Source organism: Micrasema longulum, unplaced genomic scaffold, assembly GCF_059751315.1.
Source record: "Micrasema longulum isolate JH-2025_06_02 unplaced genomic scaffold, ASM5975131v1 h1tg001597l, whole genome shotgun sequence".
In the NCBI taxonomy this organism is placed as follows: Eukaryota; Metazoa; Arthropoda; class Insecta; order Trichoptera; family Brachycentridae; genus Micrasema; species Micrasema longulum.
In genome coordinates this window covers 621,844-642,370 of record NW_028278779.1, presented here as the reverse complement: position 1 = coordinate 642,370, position 20,527 = coordinate 621,844, and the positions used below count along the sequence as shown (strand labels likewise).

General features: G+C 32.5%; 1 protein-coding gene across 1 annotated transcript in view; it reads left to right on the top strand.

The window, feature by feature from the left end:
* Positions 1-16,895, top strand: part of Fs (Follistatin) — a 71,915-nt gene extending 55,020 nt beyond the window's left edge. The window contains exons 5-6 of the mRNA XM_088236722.1: positions 8,506-8,733; positions 10,639-16,895. Of these exons, the coding sequence (XP_088092848.1) occupies positions 8,506-8,733; positions 10,639-10,706 (296 nt within the window). The 3' untranslated portion in view covers positions 10,707-16,895. The remainder of the gene's footprint in view (positions 1-8,505; positions 8,734-10,638) is intronic.
* Positions 16,896-20,527: the final 3,632 nt, after the last annotated feature.

Sequence of the window (20,527 nt, the reverse complement as noted above, 5' to 3'; positions counted from 1 at the left end):
CGAGAGATATTCTCCAAAGACTTTTTTCCAAACTTCGTTGAATTAAATTTCGGTATATGTAGATTTCTTGAGCTACGAGCTTAATATTTATTTGTTTGCTATTATTTAATTATGTACGTGCTTCCACTCTCCATTATGTTGTATCCCAACTCAACACAGGGCCCTTGGCTTCATAGAGTTTGGGATACGTTATTATTGTATTATTTTTGTAAAATCTATGTATTTGTTTGAATGAATAAATAATTTTAAAAATCTGTATATCTGTTGAAAATGAAAATGAATTATTAAAAAGTAACAATGAGCTTTTAATTAAATAAATGAAAAGGCAGCACTTTTACATGCCAAACGTAGTTACAAGTGCTAAATATTAGTACAGAATGTACATACCGTACTGTAAATGAAAGTCATTGCTTACTGAACATCTCGGTCAATAGAAGCTGTTTGACTGTCATCACCCGTTTTTGGGGAGCCGAGTCGTTATTTTGCGTTTCCAGTAGGTACGTTTCCGTCTAAAAAAATTCTGAAATTCTAAAAGCTATTTGGATTATCAGCAATTCGGATAGCCGGAGTACGGATAATTGGATTTCTACTGCAGTTCGTTTTTATTTTTTTCGTACATTTTCCAAAAATGTTGTCGTACAATATTAAATGCTCTAATTTTTACCGCGTGGAAAAAATATTTTTACATCCAATTTCCCCTAGCAAACCTCCTCATTTTATTAATTACAAAAAGTACAAAATATTGTCAATGTCTTTAGTAATATAGTATAGCCCCCCTTGTTTGTGATTAAATTCCAAAACTTAAAATTAATAATATTAAAATATTTCATTTAAGTAGGTACCTAGGTACTTGATTATGGTTAAATTCCAAAACAAAAAATAAATGTTTTTTTCATATACAGCATTCTTTTTGAAAACGTCAAACTCCGGTCGTCTCACCAACAAAAGGGTGTACTAATGTAGGAATACGATTTTTTTAAATGTATTATTTTAATGTATAATATTATTTTAGTGTTACCAAAAATCCAATAAAAAGAAACAAATGGGTAGAAATTATAAGGAATTTAATGAAAGAATATTGAGATACACAAAAAACAAATGCTGTTTGTGAACATTCAAAAACAAACTTTTTTATACACAAAAAAACAACAAATGCATTCTCCTCGAATGCAACCCTGGTAGATCGATGCATTAAACATTTATGCTCCTAGCTTCTTTTTTACATATTCGATTGAAGATTTTAATATCTACGTACACGCACAGCGGAAAGATCTATATTTCTCTGAAAACCGCACGTAAATCGGTTAAATCGTTTAGGAGGAGTACGGTGACATCAAACGTACAGAGGAATTATATATATAAAGATTCCTTTGTACGTGTGATGTCACTGAACTCTTTAGGAAGAGCCGTTTAGAAACGGCTTACCTAAACACATACATATCCATATAGACATATATGTATACACCAGGGGCGAATCGTCAAAGTAAGCGATTATGCACAGCTTACCATTATATTTGACTTTAAATAGTAACCATGTTTATGGGAAAAAAATAAAGTAATTGTCATTTATTATAAATCACCGTTTATATCTTTCTAAAAAAAAATTTCTATGAAGCGCGCCCAGCGCCAGCGCCCAGCCTATTCTTACTGAACGATGAAACTAGCCGATTACCTCAGCTTATTCTTCCATACAAAAAAGTACACTGTATTTTTCGTCTTTAACCCAAGTCGGCTTTTTTAGTACTAAAACAAACTTGCAGATTACAAATATTTTTAGAAGATTCTCTATTTGGAAACTAGTATCTCGAACATTATTTCCGAAGGACTATTTTTCTTTCATGGGATACCGTTGACATATTATGTATCACATAGGACAGATGGCGTTCCCAGTGGCCGTTTTAGGAATTATTCATTTTAAAAGAAATCGGCCGGTGCTCAAGTCTTGACAGTACAGTACTGTCAATGACAGATCATAATGGAAATATCATTGTGGTATTTGTTAATAAACTTTTATGCAAGTAATGTATTAAAATAGTGTAGAATAAAACTACGTTTATCGCGTGGTTAATAATAATTGTTATTTGAGTTGATTTTCACAGAATTACAAAAAAATTGTCATTTATAATTACGTAAGTACTTATATGTAGTACAAATTAATGAACATTTTTAATAGATTACCTATAAAATAAATCACGGCTCGCCACTGGTATACACATATATACACATACATACATATGAACATACATATACACATAAATATCCATGAGAATATTGCATAATTATAAATTCTGTTTTATATAAATCTATATTTACAAATATTCAATTTTATTAATATATAAACTCCTGATCGAATAGCCAGTCTATTATTTTGCCCTTGTCACTTTTGGTAGTGCCATTTCTAAGATTGTTTGGTAACAAATTGGACATAACTGGAACCACATATTTTAGAGTTCTTTTCCCATATTTGTTGCTTGTCTTTGGAATCACTAAACCTTCATTTAGTGTGAATCTTGTGTAAAAACCATGTTCCAATAAAATTTTGAATTTATCACTTTTTCTTTGTTCCGAAATGATACAGAGCCACAAATTCCGCGAACCGGCAGCGCCTTTATAGATTTATATAATACACATTTGTTACTCAATGAATACGTAGTATAATCTAGAGCAGAATAAATGTTATTAACAATGTTTTAAGTATGTCCAAATGCTTGCAGACTGGCTGGATTTTCTCCCTAGGGAGTTGTTTATATTTTAATTTGTTGCAACAGAGGGGGAAAGCCTGTTAATGCCTAGACTCTCATATTCCCTTCTCAAGAATGTTTTCCCTCTCTGTTGCAACAAATTTAAGTATGAACAACTCCCGAGGGAGACAATCCAGCCAGTCTGCAGGCAATTGGACATACTCAAAACATTGTTTAATTAACTACCTGGTAAAAAAAGTATAAAAAATTGGAAAATTGTTTTTAGGCGTTGCCTAGTGGGTGAATTGGTTCAGCCGGATGAATCTCACCCGCGCGATATAGGTTTCAGCCCTTTTACTTCACAAAAGTCAACTGATGAAAGAGTTGAGAAAATATGGATGTTCAAGAAAAGGCAGAATGGTGAATTTTACACAGTGTGTAAGTGGCCACTTAAACCAGCCAATGACAGGTCGTATGCCCTGTAAATGCCTAGACTCTCATATTCCCTGCTCAAAAATGTTTTCACTCTCTGTTGCAATAATATATCTTATATATACTTACTGTAAACTAATTTTTAGTATTTGTTTTTATCATTAATTTGTTTATACCATTTTTTTTTAATGTATTTATGTATATTTTTTTTTTGTTTGAATTCTTTACAAGTTATTTACAATTTGCGTTTTAATTCAATCACTTTTCTTAAATCCATATTTTTTTCTTTTTTACTATGTAAAGTTTCACTTTTTGTTTTACATAGCAGTATGCTTTTTATTGTTTCGAGATGTATACAAAAAAGCGTTGTTTTTTTTTTAAATTACCACTTACTATGTTTTGTACTTACCTGCATATTTTTTGTAAATGCCCCTTGGGCGTATTGTAAAATTAAATAAATAAATTCAAATGATATTATTTGAGAATATACCGTCCAAACTATTACAAATTACAACAGAGATGAAGAGCATTTTATGATAAATAAAGGAAATACGGAAGTCGGCCCATTTGCAGAGCCCATGACCTATTTATCGTACCTTTATTTTATTTAAAAGTATGGCATTAAAACAAAATACTTTCGAAATTGCAACAAAGATTATTCACTAGTATTATTAATATCAGACAATGAACATACCCGTTTATGCACATTTGGTATGACATCACTTAGGCATGGTTTGATAGTTATATTTTAACAAAAAAAAAACATGAAGAAAACACTAAAGTTCCTCTACTACTACTACCATCACGCCATTTCCCCGTAGGAGTGGGCAGAGAGAATGGACCGCCACACACGTCTATCCTGGCATACAATCCTAGCCTCTTCCGCATTCATACATCTTGTCATACATGCCCTTCGGTTCTGTCTGCTTTTGACATGACCGGACTTAAGATTTTGGTTTATCTGATCATGCCACGTCTTCCTTGGTCGTCCTCGTCTAACGTTGCCGTTCATTTTTGCCATATATACTTGTTTTACCATTCTCTCGTCGTCCATTCGTTCTACGTGACCAAACCATCTCAGAGACCCTTTCTTAATCTTATCAATTATACTTGACTCAGATTTACACTCTCGATTACGACCTGATTTCATCATTTGTAACCCTGTCATACATTGATTTCCCACACATTCGTCTAAGAGATCGCATTTCAACCGCGTTCACTAGGCTTTCATTCTTCCTCTGCCAGTTCCATGTTTCACTTCCATACATAAGTGTTGGGACAAAAACTCCGTTGTGCACTGCCAGTTTAGCTTCGATCGACATATTTTTATTGGAAATTACTGTGCTTAGTGCTCCGTTCATTTTGTTGCCCGCATTCACTCTTCTTTCAACATCTAAGTTCCTCACTGATTTTAATACAAAAAAAACTTTTTTACACGGTTTTTTGTACACGGTTCTGCGTGGAATATACCCCCCGTGTCGAGCGTCAGGTGTATTAATTAATGATATAATAATTAATACTCCCTCGCGTATATTGTTTGGCAGAAAGTCTGCCCTGTAACCAGGACACAACTATAATATAATATGTAATATGACGTGAATATATGAATATATTGCTGGCACACAATACGATAGCGAATGAAAATAAATTGAAAGTAAAACTTTATATTCTATTATATTCGAACAACCCCTAATCCCTTTTTAATTACAATATCCCTCCGCCTAGATTACGCCTAAATTAACTGTAAAAAATATACTGAGTCTAAATTTAATAATAGTTAGTAAGGTACTTATTTTATCTCTTTGGGTCGTTGGATTATATCGTAAAATATATTTTATTGAAATCTCTTCGGATTTACTTCAGCCTCGAATCATCCCTCTGGACGGAAAGATTATGATAATGAGTTTTATGTTTATATCCTGACGTTGGTGTCTAGACTTGAGATCGGGACTTCTCAAAATACATAGCTTACTTGATATCATACATTAACCCTTCACTTACTGTGCTAAAAACATCCGCGCGTTGCGGTGTTGTGGTGATTTTTTTATAGGCAATCTACAAAAAATGTTCGTGAATTTATACCTACAAAGTACATAATATATAAGTAATGTAATTATAAATGGCTATTTTATTATCTTCGCGATATATTAAAATATATATAGCTTTATTCTAAACCATTTTAAAACAGCGCTTGTACAAAAGTTTATTAAAAAAAATACTACAATGATATTCAGCAGATATTTCCGTGATTGTAATGTCAACATTACAAAAATGAATAATGCTAAAAATAGCCACTTCGAACGCCACGTGTCCTATGTAATATATGACACATAATATGTCAACGGTATCATAATAAAGAAAAATAGTCCTTCAGATATAATATTCGAAATACTAGTTTCCAAATAGAGATCTCAAAATAATATCTTTAAAATATAGTGTAATTTTTGTGTGCAGTAATAAGCTAAGACAATCGGCTAATTTCATCGTTTACTGAAAAGCGCACTTAACAGATATTTTTTGTAGGAATATATAACGGTGGCGATTTATAATAAATATCAATTATTTTATTTATTTTCCCATAAACAGTTATTTAAAAACATTATTATCGAATATTAAATATAATTGTAAGCTGTGCATAATTGCTTATAGTGGACGATTCGCCCATCCTGTTGAAAAGGGTAACCAAATGCTGGGCTTCATGTTAAGAATTTCCAAACCTTTTAAAAAACCAAATATATTAAAAACTTTATACAACACTTTTGTACGCAGTAATTTGGAGTTTGCATCCGTTGTGTGGAGCCCACAATACATAACAAACATAGAAAGGATTGAAAATGTTCAACGAAATTTTTTTTAATACCTAGATTATAAAAACAATAAAACGCTTTGTACTTACAGCCAATCTGCCGAACGAAATGGATATTTTACCCTTGAAAATAGACGCACTGAATCTGAATTATGCTATTTACTGTATTTTGCAACTTCGGGGGTTTAAGTGACCGCGTGTTTACAATAACCAATAAATTATAGCTTTGTTATGTTGTTGTGGCAACCAGCATATGATAATGATAAATAAGTACAATTGATTTACTATGATTTTAAGATACAACTATAGAAATCCATTGATAACATGTATGTGTATGGTTATAAGTACAAACCACGACCAGAGTCGCCTGGTTCTGAGAATTGTCCAGTTAAGCCTAAATAATAAAGTCAAACTTCATAATTTGAGATAATCATTTGAGAAACCCCCATTAGTCTGTCAGCCTAAACTTTTTAGTAAACGCAGACAAACAGTTTTTTATATTATTTTGAATGAAATATTTCTAATCTTACTAAAATAAAAAAGGGCTTTTAACGAATTTTTTTTTATAATAACAAAAAAAATTGTAAACTTGCCAAAAACTTGCCAGACTCTTTTTTGGCAAGTTCAACATTAATTGTTCCATTTTTTTACTGCATGTTTTGTTTTTTTACACTAATAAAGGTTTTTATTGAAAAAATAAAAATAAAGCGTTGTTTTTTTTTAACGGAATGAAGAGCGTTTCAAGTCAAAGTCACATCCGCCAAAAACCTGACTTGTGGGGTTTCTCAAATGACCGAATCAATTTCTACCGAGTTCTAGGAAGGACTGTAATTAGTAAAGGATTGTCAGCCGCCAGACTGATCGTGAATCCGAGTTTTAGTGAGATCTATATATTATATAACGTTGATTTTGTCAAATTTGATTTATAAATCAATGTGGCGCTGAACTGAACAAAATGTGAGACGAATAATGGAAGACAAATTACAAATCCAGGATGCACAGTTTGAGGTGCTGCGGCAGACGATAGACAGAGGCTGGGGCAGGAGTGAGAAATGAGGAATGAGAAGGCTGTATATTTTATTAAATATAAAGTGAGTTTAAACCACCTTTTCACTGGTTCTGGGGAATATTATATGCCCTTAATCCTTGATCGTCCTGGGGCCCGAGTATAGGGGGAAGTAAGTTAAAGGAGTTACCTTCAATTGTCTTTAAAGTGAAAACGAACTGTCTGACTCAGAATTGCCAAACATATGTCTATTGAAATACGATAGATACATGTTTGGCAATTTTACAGTATCTGATAGCTTCTTTATAATCAAATTATAGGCCATTGAGGGGAGATCCTTAAGCCCACCATCCACCCGCGGCTGTTATAGAGTCCTGGGGGCCTCTCTGTCAGCTGCACATAGAGGAAAGTTACTATAAATATTCCTAAGGAATACAAACTCTATGCATATTAAGGAGGGGGGAGGAGAATGTATAGACAAAGGCCTGACCTCAATGCCTCTGTTTTTTTATTTTTTTTATTAAAAAAATATGTGTTTACACAAACAATTTACATAAATAAACGTATCCAAATATACAAAAACAATTTCTGAAAACTATAGTAATAAAACAAACATAAGCAAAAACACGGATATTTACAATGAGAGAACGGCTTTGAATAATGGACTACTTGGGTGGTCGGGGGCAGAGGATCCGAATACCACCCCCGCAAGGGGAGGACAAAACAAAAGAACGTGTGCATTCCGCTCGGAAGGAAGCACGGTCCCAACTGAATGAGCATCCCACGGGAACAGTTGCCTGTCCCACCATATTTTACCCACCTAGGCGTCCGCGCATCTGCGGAGCTCCCAACGCGATACCCAAGTCCGGACAAACTGACGGAAGAGTGCAAAATTCGTACTGTTGCCCATCAGATCCACATTCCACGCTGGTCGCATGACCCCTGTCAGACCATTCAGCATCTCATCTCTGGCATCATCCAATAGCACACAGTGCCACAGGATGTGTTCGGCCGATTGATGGTTATCTCCGCAAGCACAGCTCGAGACAGGGGCAAGTCCAAGTTTATGAAGCTTGTCTAAACTCCCCATGTCCCGAAACCATTCGCGCGGTATGATGGTCAAACACCAAGAACTTACTACACATCCTGTGTCTGACGGAAGGTAAAAAAGACTACATCCATCTCCTCGTACATACCATCTCCCATCTATTCTGCCATTGATTGAGAGTTACGCCTCGCATAATATCACACAGTACGCTAAATATTGTCTCGGAAGGGCGCAGCTCAACACCAAAGTATTCCATATTCTCTCCTCTCCTCACAGAGCGTTTTACCACTGCGTCTCTTATCTCAAAATCTATCGGGAGAACTCCTGCAACAAATTATAGGCCGATTATAATTATAGTTTTCCACATATTATTCTGTATGTTATTTATATACACGAAGTGTTCGTACTGTTTTTGAATTATATTTTTTTATACTAGCCAAAGGCATGAGCCGTTGAAAAAAATCAATAAATAATTTATTGATAAATATCCTTAATATATTCCGTATCATATTGTACGATTTGTTTGTTGCAGCGCGCGCGTCGTGCCGGAACGTGCGGTGCCGCACGCGGCAGGCGTGCCTGCTGGACGCGCGCACGGGCGCGCCGCGCTGCGTGACGTGCGGCGCGCGCTGCCCGCGCGCGCGCCTGGCCCTGTGCGCGAGCAACAACCACACCTACCCGTCCTGGTGCCACATGCTGCGCGAGGCGTGCGCCACGGGCTACGTCATCGAGACGCGACACGCCGGCTCCTGCGGCTCCGGTAAGACTTTAAACCTTATTGCATTCCCGTCATCGCGAGACGGGACAATATTGTCCTGTCCCAGCTCCGTGAATAGCCTGGACGATACAACAATTCTAGATTAACTTGCTCTCCGCATACCGCATCTGAGGACTTAAGTCTCCCTGGGCCCCATGAAAAGTTAACGGAGTTATCTTCGACTGCCTATAAAGAAAAACTTAATATAATATTAAAAGGTATTAATTCACTTAACTACTAATAAATTTCGACAATTTTTATAGCGCCGTTTTCGTGAGTAATCACTTCAAGGGCGCTGTACATTATACTTAAATAAAAGGTCTATTTACAGGCTAACTCTTCATTACTATTTACTAACAGACAAATTTTACAAATCATGTAATACACATATTATGGTAGGTACTTCTAACAATTACATCTAAAAAATATCACTTTTAGTATCAGGAAACGATATCACAAATAACAAGTTTTTATTTTTTTTCTGAAAAGGGGTTGAAACTGACTGAAAAATGATTATTTAATTATTATTGTTGCGTTTGCCTAATAAAAGCACCTGTTTTTTTATAGTCCAGTCGGTCAAGTATTTTTTATGGTAAAACATAAAATAACATAACACAAAATGTTCTTATATTTGTGTTATGATAATATATTGTTCACGGTCTGGCAACATTACGCGGCCACTTCACGCATGCGCGCAGGTGACATGTCGGGTAGGAGGGGGGGCGTTTGGCAGACTTTCGAACACAGTATGATGTACGCGAACTTGGTTCTGCGCACCTTCTGAGCTGGTATTCCGAACGCAATTATAGCCTGTGTAGCGCGTTTTTACGTACTAAATACGCCTTACAGCGCGCTGTAAATGCGTTCTGAATACCAGCCCTGGCCCGCGATTATAAACGGCTATCTTCATCGGTATATACTGAGATGGTATAAACTAATATCGATATTTATGTACGAAAGTGTGGATATTTGTATGAAAATTCAAAGTATCTTCGTCGGTAACCGATAATTGAACGTGTTTAGAAAAAAAAATTGTTAACTGATTCTATTTTTCATACAGAAAACTTAATTTTACTTTGTAGATAAATTTTATCTTCCCATCATAATCGAGGCCCAGTAGCTCAATCACAAATAACTATCGACGTGCTTAAAAACATGCTAATCATTTGAGCGATCACAATGAACAATAATAAATATGCTTAAGTTATCGCAGTCATAAGCAACGCGTGTGTAATCTCTAAGCCAACACTCGTGACGGTTTGTTTTTTTTTTCCTCGTAAACAAAAACAGTTCATTGGCGAAAAGTCGGCGTTTATTATAAAAATTACAAAATAGTAAGGAGTATCTAATACAAAAAAGTGAAAATTAAATTACAATTACTATGGCGACTGCTTTTCTTGACATTTGGCTTGCTAACCACCGGCTAAATGCAATGAATAGTATGATAAATAATAAATAAAAATAGCCGTTTTGGAATATTTTCCATATTTACGCCGGTGAAATTTAAATATATGATTGCGCAGCAGGATTATACGTCACGAAACGTAAATATTTTGACATTTAATGTTAGGTGTTTACGGATGTTACATTGTAATCGCGAATACGATAAACAACCATGGTGAGAAATTGTTTACACGTCGCTTATAAGCACGTCGATAGTTATTTGTGATTGAGCTACAGGTATATTATAATGTCTCAGACCAGCATCCCTTCCACAAACCCACCCGACCTCTTTCCTAGACTTCTTCACACTAAAAACACACATCGCTTCACTGCTCCGCTGTGGTAGACTAAATATGTACTTATTGTACATGAAATAATTGTCATTTTGTTATATTTAGATTTACCAGTTATAAAATTCTGTCATTGATGATGATGTAACCTTTAATGAGATAAATTATTTTACAGTTGATCTGGATGAAATGAACACAGTTTCGAATGAAGACATCGACGATGAAACAGAAGAAGTATCGTAGTTCCGATCGGAGGAGAGCAAAGAATTGAATTATTTATTATTATACTTGTAATCATAATCCATCCAAAACGCTTTTTTTCTTAATTTATATTGTTACACATACTGTCTTTTGATTTTACAAACTAAAACAATTAGCATTTATATTTTAAACACATATGAAAATTATTTTCATACCAATCGTGAGCAAAAAGTAACAATGAATTTTTATTACTTCAGAATAAAATAAATATGATATAAGTTTACTAAACTACCTGATAATTAGGGGAAAAGAGAGACACTTGAACGTAGTTATGCAGAAAGCAGCCGTGGCGTACACAATTTTGAAAAAATGGGATACTGGTGTTATCGGGTTCAGTAGGGTCAATTCTATGTTTTGCTAAAATAGCCAGACCGCTTTCATACAAAAACTGTAATAATCACCTTCTGAAAATAGTGTCGATCTCAAAAACGGCATTTCTCAATTTGCCGAAAACACCCACAGCACTAGAAAAATCTTATGGTACTTTAAAAAACATTAAAACTGGTCAAATACACAATTTGGTTCTTGTTTGTAGTATAAAAAAACTAATATATTCATTGTAATGATGCAATAACTTATATTTACATTTAAGTTATTAATTCAAAATACTTGGTTCACTTCCATTTATTTGTCTGATCAATTTGCGCTTTCACCCTCTAATGGGCATATTAAAACTGGTGAATATTATATGGTATAAGGATAATTTATATAAAACTTAATATTATCTTAAGTGTAGGCACATTTAAAATAAGTTGAAAGAGATACAATACGCAATATTGCTGGTGAAACAAATAATTGGAAGTGGATCAAGTATTTTTAATTAATTACTTATATGGAAATATAAGTTATTACATCACTACAATGGAATTATATCAAGAATTGTAAATAATAATTTTAATCAATATATTTATTGTTTAACATTTGTCATAGCCAAAAACATTCCACTGTTGTGTAGATTTGATTATTCACTCTTTTCACAAAGGTGCTATTATCTCAGTTTCACTTTTCTATGGCTGGCTGTTTTCTGTATAACTACGTTCACTTGATCCCCGTTTCAGTATTTTTGTTATAACTTTTCTCCTATTGTAGTTTCTTTGTAACTCAATAGGTGGGAAATTTATTTTGCCGTTCATCGGCAATTACCAATGTGGATAACAGTTTTTTATAAAAAAACATGTTAAATAAAATGTAATGCAAGGGAAAAGGAATCAATATGCCCGCAATGAGGGTGACTTGTTCCCCCCCCCCCCCCCCCGAGGGTGATTTGGTCCCTATATATAGTTATGGAAAATTTATTAAACATACCACGAGAGTCATAAATAACTTTAGTTTAATAGTAACCAAAAAAGTTTGTTAACTTTAAACCTTTTTTTTTTAATGCTGAAATGATAATTTAAAGTAAAATGATTTATTTTGTCTTTTTTATCCGCCCCTTGTTTTTTTTTATACCTTTTTTTTATTGATTAACTATTAAACTAGAACCATTTTAATATTAATGATCAATTTTGGAACAATAGAAAATCAAAATATCATTTTCTGGCTAATTTTATTTGAAATGCCTCTAGGATCTAGTGTCCCATAGTAAAAGGAATCCTCAGTAGTTCATTTTGTTCACTTGAAATGGTAATTACAAACAAGATTCAGCAACTGTTGACAGAAAATAGATCTGAAATATATACACATAAATTAATTAAATACGTAAAAACCAGGTTTATGTAAAAACCATATACCGAAGTTAAAAGATTGAGAAAAATTGTTTCCAAATTGGAAAAAACAGTTCAGTCAAGACGTGTCCCTCGCTCGGTTGATTTTTACAGCTCTAAACGGACTCTAACGTTTATGGTGAATATCGAGTAGCAAGTGTTGCCAGCATGGGAAGAAAATTAACATGAATTTAAGAGATATTGCTAGATGAACAAGTCTCCCCAGGGATCAAGTGTCCTTCTTTTCCCCTATGTTCATAAACTTACGCATTTTTTAATGGTTATAATCAATCTATAAAAACCTCAAAGGAATGTAATATTTGTTCGAGTAAATCAAAATAAATAATCTGAGAACCTCAAGAGCCAATATTTAAATAGCCCTATCTAGGGATTTACATCTAACTATGTCAATTTTCACATTTTATCAATGAGTGTATAAATAAATTATGCAAACTGTTTAAAAAATGACATTTTCACATATTATGTAGGGACCACCGATCAAATTATTGTCTTTTTATAGGTAGGTTTATATTTTTGGGCAGACTTTATTAGTTGTATTGTACTGTAGTATTCACACCTACAAAAATTAACAAGTTTTTATGTCATTCAACATCAGTTAAAAATAAATATTTGCACGAAACACATTTGCATCAGAAGATGACAAACGTCCTTCTTTTTTGTTTTAGTTTTTTGAAGTCATGCAGCGGAATAATTATTTTAATGATGCAGTAGATACGCGACTATAATAGTGAGCAAAAAATGATTTGTATGGAGTTGATACTTATGTTGCTAGAAATATCATAATGATATTATGAAGTAATCATTTGTTCTGGCTGCAAAACCTTTATTTAATATTTCAACGATCATTTCAACGGTACTCTTTTTTTTCTAATGTCAGATAATATGAATCCATTAATATTTAGCTTATTTTTACTTATTTGCTTCAATAATATAATAAAAAACATATATTGTACTGATTTGTTTCAATTCTTATATCAGTAAAGCTTAAATGTTACTCAAGCGAATAAAAAAAAGTATTCAGTAGTTTTTCATTGCTTTCTCATCATTCAAAATTAGAGATTACAATTGTTACAATTAGCATAAATCTTTAAATAATTTAAACTTTACTATAACTTACCTACATAGTTTACAGGATCTCGGATTGATTCAGTTATCAATTCGACTTCAAAGCAGTAAGCTATGATCTCCTTTAATTTCCTAATGCTTCTGTGTTTTTATTACAGACTTATTACTAAATTTATATTCTTCGACCTAAATTGTAATATGTTTTAATTTTTTAGGTATTTATGATAAAAATATAAGAAAAATAAAGTTCTATGAATACGTATCGTTATTATCAATGGTAAATAATTATTTTGAAAGTACCTTAATCAACCTGAAAAATAAAATATTATAATAGATAGGCTAAATTTTACTGGCATTTTCCTAAACTATCGTGTAATTCTATCCATACAATGACTTTTGTGTATGTAAATATAATAGACAAAGAATTGAATGTCGATGTGCTTAATATTATAGATTATTAAAGTCAATGTTCCGACAAAATTTAAATAAATCTTCTCGTAATAGATAATTCAAATTTACATGTTTAGGTAACATAATTCATGTACTTCTTGTTCCAAATTGTAACATGATCATTTTATTATATTATAATATATGTGCATAATATAATATATTGGAATTTGTAGCGCAGCATGGCGACCAGATGTGTACGTGTACGTCTACTTGTGCAGCTTCTATTAGGATGTATAACTATTAAGAAAAAGAAAATTGTAAAAAAAATCTATTTATGAAATGTTTTAGTGTCATGAACTGACATGACTTTGACTAGTTAGAACATAAATTTATGATAAAAATCTCAAATGTTCATCGGATACATTTGACAAGTTAGTCAATACGGTAGCATTTATTAGGAGAATACTTCCAAACAAATCATTATTTACGGGTCCACGAATTTTCTAACTAATTATGTTAATTTTATTGTTTAGGCTGTAAGTGTCATTCTCTCGTGTATCGATATATTCCACGTGTATTCTAGCACCTTAATTGTACTACGTTTTAATATTGTAGGTACCAAAATATGGAGATAATTATGTCTGATAATGTCTATTTACATTTAGGTAAAGTCTATGTGCGTTCTTCGTCGTGTTGAGATAGTTTAAATTAACGTTTACCTCGGATATTCCCATCCGTCTGGAGCCCGATCCATCACAATTAAATGAACATTATAACTCATCGGTTGATGTTCCTAAATCCTTGACATAATTGTGCCCCACTATGTGAACGCGTATTAGTCCAAAGTGTGGAACAAAAAAGATATCAATTTGCGATGCGGAGAATATTATGTTCTGGGAATCTCTGCTTGACCTCTAGTCAAAAATGCAGTCCAATCTCAAGGTCGAAAGCTTCATTTGTAACATCGAGTAATGTAGTCTGATCCCAGACTGCGATATCTACAGCATTATGCTTAATTTTAATGTTAGATTAATGACTTTACTCCACATTTCCTGTCTGCGAAAGGCGCTATCAATTTTCTATTCTCTTATTTGTTTTTGTAATATCTGGGGTAAATAACATATTTATTAGTCGTTAGGAGATGTGTTTATACTGTGTACAATTATTGCCAATAGTTCATATTCAACTAAGTAGTTTGTAATAGTGAATTCTAGGATAATATTGTGATCAACTTATTTCGTGAATTCACTTCGAGGTAATAAGTAAACACTTCTATCCATTCGTTACTTTCATTCCACCATTCGTTTACTGTTTTCCTTTGAATAAACCTATTAAAATGCCATAGATTGAGCCTGTCTTCGTTGTATAAATTTTCTCTACTGCATGAGACTTTTCAGTATTATCCTTCTCTAAATTTCACGTTTTGTAAATATGAATTTTTGATGTATAGTGTAATTTGTAAAACCGCAAACATAATCTTAGTAGTTTGTGGTACAAGAATCTCAAAATAATGTACTTAAGTTTATTGGAATTAACTATAGAAAAAGGTTGTTAATGTTTACATTTCCAAGGATCATCATTTTACTGAACAACATTAAGTAATGTGTCCTAACTTCTAATGGCAGAATTACTAACTGCGTATTCGCTGTAATAAAGTAAAACAAAAATTTTATAGACATTTAAAAAGCATTACATGAAAATGTTTCGAACAGTGTTAATAAAACCTCTTTTGTGTGTCATCTTTAGGACCTTAAGTCTTTCTAATCTCAATCCTCAGCTTTCTCTGAGAAAACCGTAATTATTTCGATCAATATTTTTACTGTAAATGCAATTTAAATTCAATTGAAAATTTTCGAACAAGTTATGTACTAATTGTAAGTAAATAAACCATCGATATTATTTTTCATATAGAATAAAATCTTAGATCTACGAACGACTTGTCCGAGGAAGATTTTAGGATGACAACCTTATTAGAAGGATTGAATGCAAATTAAGATTTGTTGTTTTGATTTGGATGTAAAATTATTAGTCTTAAACCCACCAAATAATGACTATTAAATTGAAACTAGTCATTTAATGTAGCAACTGTTAAAAAATATTTGTCGCAGTGGTTTAAATCGCAACAATGATTGTGAACAGTAAAAGTGATATAAATAATGGGATATACTCCATCTCAATGATTTATATCACTTGAACAATTGTGTGAACAATTATGCGACAGACATATGTATAAAACTTTTCATGGTTTGTATCTTTGTATTGTGAATATCGTGTAACAAACGAGTGCATAAAACATGCACTGGAAACATCACAATGATGATCGTATTGTGTGACTAACATATGAATAAAACTTTCAATGATTTGTATCATAATGATAATTCTGAAAAATGTGTTTGTGACACACAAAAATAATAAGGTATGAATATTATGTGACAGACATATGGAACTTTCAGACAAAATGTTGTTTATATAACTGCAACTTCAGAATGTGGTATAAGAATGTAAATGTCAGATCAAAGCTTCCCTTTTAAAATTGAATTCCTGTAGTTTTATATTATTATTGTTTTGGTTCCTAAAATAAAGCTTAGTACAGATATAGTTATACTTTTCTTACAGATGTTTTTTCTTATACTTTGTACAATTTTACTGTAGATTTTATGTGTTTATAATTTTTAATCCATGTATATGACTTAATTGTATATTGATTTAATTTATAAATATCGCATTATTTAATTTATTTAATGTGGGGTGAATCCCAATATTCTGTTTATCGTCAACGCAGTCTTTGTTATAAACCAAAATATCAGTTTGAAATAAAACTAAGGTGACTATAAATCATAAATATTTTTTGCATCAATTTGTGTATTCCGATTATATGTTTATTCAAATATATAAATGCTAAACAGAATAATGGAACGAACCGTTTTAGTAACAATCGACAAAGACTGGATACATAACTGTATGATCGTTTCAATAAATTAATTAACATACATCCGCTGTTTTACTTCACATACCTTATTTTTTCCTAGGAATATATACAGCTTTGGATACTGCAATTAGCCATTTTACTGTGGTAACTTTTGCCATTTGGCAATAATAATAGTATATATTTGAGAAAAACATATGCCTTCCCAACAATAGAGGTCGCTAGTTTTTTTTCATACTTTAATCCTCTATGGCGGGCCAACACGCATGCAAATGTAATATTCAAACCACGCATGTCTAGAGAATTAAAAAATGCCATAATTGAATATGGAAGTCAACTTCCTATGAAAGGTATTTTCAGGCATTGCCTGGTGGGTGAAATAATTCAGTTCGATGTATCTCATCCACTGCAATAAAATTTTCAGCTCTTTAACTTCACAGCAATCAACAGATGAAAGAATGTTGATTTTCAAACAAGGGCAGAATGGTTATTGTTACACAGTGTGTAAAGTAATCACTTAACCCAGCCGATGACAGATCATAAGATCTGTGCCTAGACTCCCAGATTTTTAACAGCTTCGTCTCTGTTGAAAAAATATGTTTTAAATTTTTAACTTTATATTGAAGTGTAATATTGAAATAGTAGAAAGCTATAATCTCTTGCAAATATGCGGTAGGAGTGGTAGGACTAATGAAAATGTCCTTAATTATATTGTATACGTAATTACGTATACAATATAATTAAGAAAAAGATTATTTGATGTGAACAAAAAATGAGAGAAGGCTTTTATATAATATTTATAGTATGCTGCTGGATGTAGGGACCAAATAAATCTAAGAAAAACGTCAAATTGAACAATGCTTATTTGTCCAAAGTTTGAATAATCAGCATGCGTGTATGAGTGGAATTGTATTTTACAGGGACGCGAATTGATAATTAGTATGTTTACTTTTAAATTATGTTACATATCAATAAATTGATGCATTCAATTGAACAGCTGATGTAATCGTGTGGAGAATCAAAACGCACTTTACTAAGGTAATAAGGTGAGTGAGTGAGTAGAGTCGTGGACTCCAGATCAGGAGTTCCGAGATACGAACTCCGCTCTTCCACAATTTATTTTCCGTTTTCCAACACTGTTATTTACGCCTAAAAGAATATGGTCTCAAAATTGAAATATTTGGATAAATCAAATATTCTAATTCACTTCTATTAATTAAAAAATTGACGAGGCAGAATGTCATTTTTAATACCAAAATTGCTTTTTAAAAATTAAAGTATTATATTCAAGTGATAATATTTATGATGATGTTTGTGAGATAACCATATTTTATGCATTTAATTTCATTACGTTTTATAGTCTGAATAGAGCTAATCAAAGATCCATAATGCAAGATGTTTATATTGCAACACAACATTATTTAACCTGGTCTAGACAAAATATACTGTAAACTATAATAATGCATAAACGGTTTGGTCTGGTCGCCGCCCATCTCGTAAATTCCCAAAGTTTATCCCCAACTCGCAACCTGTAATTTGGTTGACTAATGATAGCGTATTATACAGCGGACAGTAGTGTTTATACAGCCTACACTCCGACCAGACAGTCATTAATTTTCTTGATTTAGAATCTCATAACTCAGAGGCTTCGATGACTTTGCATCACTCTGCAATTTATGACTCAGACTCAGAGGTAAGAAATCTTTCAACTAAAATAATTGATTCACTGATTTTATATATTTTTTGATACTCACTTAAAAATGCTGGAATAGACTATATACAATACTCGTATGGTTCGATTATTATCGTATGATATTTCATAAATAGCAATGAATGAAATCTTTTCAGTGGAATTTTTGAATAAAAATATGCACATAATTAATAAAATGGCATTGAATAACTAAATTGTAGATTTATAATTCATATTATGTATATTACACATATATAGACAGATTCCAATACGTATAGTTACAAATTAACTTTTTTATGTAGTTAGTTTGAAAAATCACCATACACAAAATAAAATACATATCAAGGGATCTAATTTTTCATAATTATAAATATAATTATTCCCTAAATACAATGAGGAGTTTCGCCGGTATTTTTTTCTTTTCTTTACATACTAAACCAAAATAACTTTTATAGACTTAATCAAACTAAGCCAATAAAATAATAATTTAAGTACCGTATTACTACGATTTTCAAAAGTTTTGTGATACTCAACGTTTGGTTACTCCACGCGTGAGGTCACTGGTGAGTTGTTCTGATTTGTGGGTAAGCCTCCCGGAAATCTATCACGACACCTCTATCATTGGTTGATTTAGAAGAAGTTGTGACGTCGTTTAAAGCAGTTCATTTTTATTAATTTTTTCATACATTTTAGAGAAACTTTGCGGTACAATTAAATGCTCTAATTTTGACTGCGTGTAAGAAAACACTTTTATATCAAAATTTGCATAGCACTGAACTTCCTCATTCTACGATCAAATATAACTCAGTGATCTGCGTGTTATAAAATCATTTACATCCAAAATAAAAAGAGAAAAAAAACAACAAGAAAACCTTTACTGAACACAAAACATCAACAAGCTGGATGGTAATATTTTTTTCCTGAAAAATGTATGTTTATTATGTATTTTTTTAAATACTGATGCTCTGCATAAATGTGATGTAGTGAATAATTACTTTATTTTTGAAAAGTTTAACTACCAAAAACAATTGCATGAAATAATAATTATTTTCATAAAAAGGTTTTGTTCCCCTGTTTTTCCCAAAAATTTACATCAGGTTTTCCACCTGCAAAAAGCCTCAGGTGACTTTTTTGCAATGCATTGTCTTAGTCAAACATTTCATTAGACGATGTATTGGCAGGATTTTTTCACTGAATAATTTGAATAAAAGTGGGCATTATTTGGCTTCATAACCTTGTAACTTAACTATTCATATAATCTAGACCAGAAAAATAAAATCTTGATAATATTTGTCCACAGTATCAACAAACAGACTAAATGGTATCGCGAAACAGTCAAAGAAATAGGAAGTTCAGCGCTATGGGAAATCAGATGCATGAAAAATGTTTTCTTAAATGCGGAAAAATTAGAGCATTTAATTGTGCTGCAAAGTTGGTCTAAAATGTATGAAAAAAAATAATTAAATGAACTACTTTAAATAACCAATTTTTATTGTCGGCCTTGTGGTGCAACAGCCAGCGCATTAGCCTGCCATGCAAGAGGTCTCGGATTCGATTCCCGACATGGTTGATATGAAATATTTATTTAAAATAGGGTTTTTACACTAGAATATTTCATAGTCCCTGGACTGGTGTACCTGAAGCGTAAGACTGATCATCTTACCTTCGTGTAATAAAAATGATCAAGATACGCTGCGATTGGTGTACCAATGCAGTGCCCTATGCACCATTAGGTGCGGATAGGGAATGATGATGACTTTAAATGACGTCACAAATTCTTCTAAATCAACCAATGAAGAAAACTAGTGTGTCACACGTGGAGTAATTAAAAAATTACAAAACTTTAAAAAATTGTTTCCTGGCTTAGTTTGATAGTCTATTAACAAATAAAAAAAAAGCAAAAAAGCCACTGAACTTCCTCATTTATGGATATAAAGGGCTTTAAAAAATTGTAGAGATCTAGATGTTCGAACATAGGCACAATGATTATGTGTAAAGTGGCAGGCCA